General features: G+C 40.9%; 1 protein-coding gene across 1 annotated transcript in view; it reads right to left on the bottom strand.

Moving 5' to 3' along the window:
- LOC102198796 (probable polypeptide N-acetylgalactosaminyltransferase 8) overlaps window positions 1–2,062 on the bottom strand; it is a 25,506-nt gene extending 23,444 nt beyond the window's left edge. The window contains exon 1 of the mRNA XM_013911292.1: window positions 2,047–2,062. Coding sequence (XP_013766746.1) covers window positions 2,047–2,062 — 16 coding nt within the window. The remainder of the gene's footprint in view (window positions 1–2,046) is intronic.
- Window positions 2,063–2,237: the final 175 nt, after the last annotated feature.

Below are 2,237 nucleotides of genomic sequence, written 5' to 3'. Positions count from 1 at the left end.
CGTTACTGCCCATCTCTGGTGCCCACTAATAACAATAGTCGCTTTGTCAATGTTACCCTCATTCTGATAACACCGACTTTCTAGCCAGATAATAACACGTCAGAGGACACACAAAAACACACACAGTACTGACCTAACTGACACTAACTCCTGAACTGAATGTCATAAAATCGTTAGCTGAGCAGAGGCGTCAACATCCCTCCACTCCCAAAAAAGTGACTGTGACCCCTCACATATTTTCTCTGATGAAAAGCAAAACTGAAATGTCTGAACAGCCTAAAATTAGCTTGAAACTGATCATAAAAGAGTCATCAATGTAATGGACAAAAAATATATACTGTTTTTAAATCTCTTTTCAAAATGTTCAGTTATTTGTTCATGATTATGTCATTCAGCCTGAACTGTTTAAACTCCTGGAATCATGCAGATGCTTCACAGGTGGAAAATGTGCAGCCCAGTTATTTGTAGTGAGTACTGTAGGAATTAAAACATTATTAGTGGTATTTAGAAATAATTTTGATCTTTATTTTGTTTTAATCTGTGAAAAGTGTTCATAAGATCAAGCTTGAGCACACTTGACTATAACAGATGTTCATGTTAAAGACTGCACTAAAAACTTGTGACGAGATGCTCGATCCTCCAGCTCTGCCCACTGCACTGCTGAATGATGAGTTCATAGTAAAGGTTTGCTCCCTGGGCGATTTCAAGGCATCTGTTTGTTGCTTTGTTTATGATTGCTTGGCCCTGCCACAGGTTGACAGACGTTATGAGAGAGTGCACAGCAAGTGTTTCTAAAAACAATATGTCTAGGCCAAGATCTTGTTTGAAGTCCCAGTGCATGTGTAGTTCATTCGTTTTTGCCAGTGGACACTCCTGCAGGGTGGGAGAACTTCCAGAGCCTGGATCAACCAGGCAGCGATCACTGTTATAATTGTGAGATGTAATCCCCCCAATGATTATTTCACCATCTGTGTTGTAGTAGCAGTGCTGTTAAAAGTAAAAGTAATAATTTCAGATTATTTTTTAGTCATATTTATTATCCTGGTAGTTTGATACTCTACATTACCTGTGGTTGTTGGAAGTGGCATTCATGCAGGATGGGGATATTTCCTGGAACAGGTCCTTGGTCCACACAGTGGCTCTTAAGAAGGTCGTTCTGTAACTGGAGTGTCAAACTTATTTGCTTTTTATTGAATCATATACTCATGTGGTATGTGATTGAGTGATTGAGTTTCTAAAAAATATTATATGATTTTATTTCATCAGGGCAGTCCCTCCATGAACTGCTCCAGGACCACATTTGTCAGAATGCGTGCCTCCAGAAAAACCTGAGGGTCATTGTCCTCCCTCATCTGGTCCATTGCCACCGCCAGCAGAGAGGCGATGTGGCGACCTGACGAGCCACTTCAGCACCTATGTCTGCCACTCTGCCTGGTCCTGCAGCTTGTCCGGTTGATCGCTCTGGGTGTCAAGTACTGTGTATGACAGGCAGGAATGGTGGATCCAAAGTGCGGACTCCAGAAGGCGAAAAATGCACTCACAACAGCTTTGTTCCTGAACATGAAAATAACTCAACTGAAAATAGAAATAAACTAAATAGGCAGACTTGTTTTCAAACCTTTTCCACCACAATTAACAGGTTGTGAAAGGACAGTCTTAGCAGTCTCTGAATTTACTAGATGAGGAATTTACTAGACGAGGCTTAGCTAAGATAGGTTTTAAATTTTTTCCACCGTGACGAGCAGTCTGAGGAAAAACAGTTCAAGCAAACAGACTCGGGGATGAGAGAACCTCAATTAACAAAACCTGAATTGATGGTCTTTGAAAAATTATTGTCTTTTACCTGCTCGAGAGGTGCAGAACAACACTGAGACAGGGAAGGCATATAAACAAAACCTACAATTGGAAATCAGGAGATACTAAAGGGAGCTAGAAATACAGAAACTAAATAATAGAAACACTAAGTCACAGAATATAGACAAACAAAATCAAAACCACTGTGTCACCAGACCCAGGTACCATAACACTGGGCCGCCACTTGCTCACGTTCCATGGCCGCCATCTCAGCCAGTTTTCTTTATTTATCGACATCAACGTTTGGTTCTCTGCGTCAATAAAAAGGGCCCAATACCTCATCAGCACGATCATCTTAATTTAAAATGCCAGAGACCATTTTCTACCTTCACACAAGGCCCATTATGCATGTGCGTGGGTAATTCTTCCAAAAATATCCCATA

This window comes from Pundamilia nyererei, unplaced genomic scaffold (genome assembly GCF_000239375.1).
Source record: "Pundamilia nyererei isolate P.nyererei 1_Seehausen unplaced genomic scaffold, PunNye1.0 scaffold00060, whole genome shotgun sequence".
NCBI classification, from domain to species: domain Eukaryota; kingdom Metazoa; phylum Chordata; class Actinopteri; order Cichliformes; family Cichlidae; genus Pundamilia; species Pundamilia nyererei.
The sequence above is the reverse complement of the archived record's forward strand: the minus strand, read 5'-3'. Positions and strand labels throughout refer to the sequence as shown.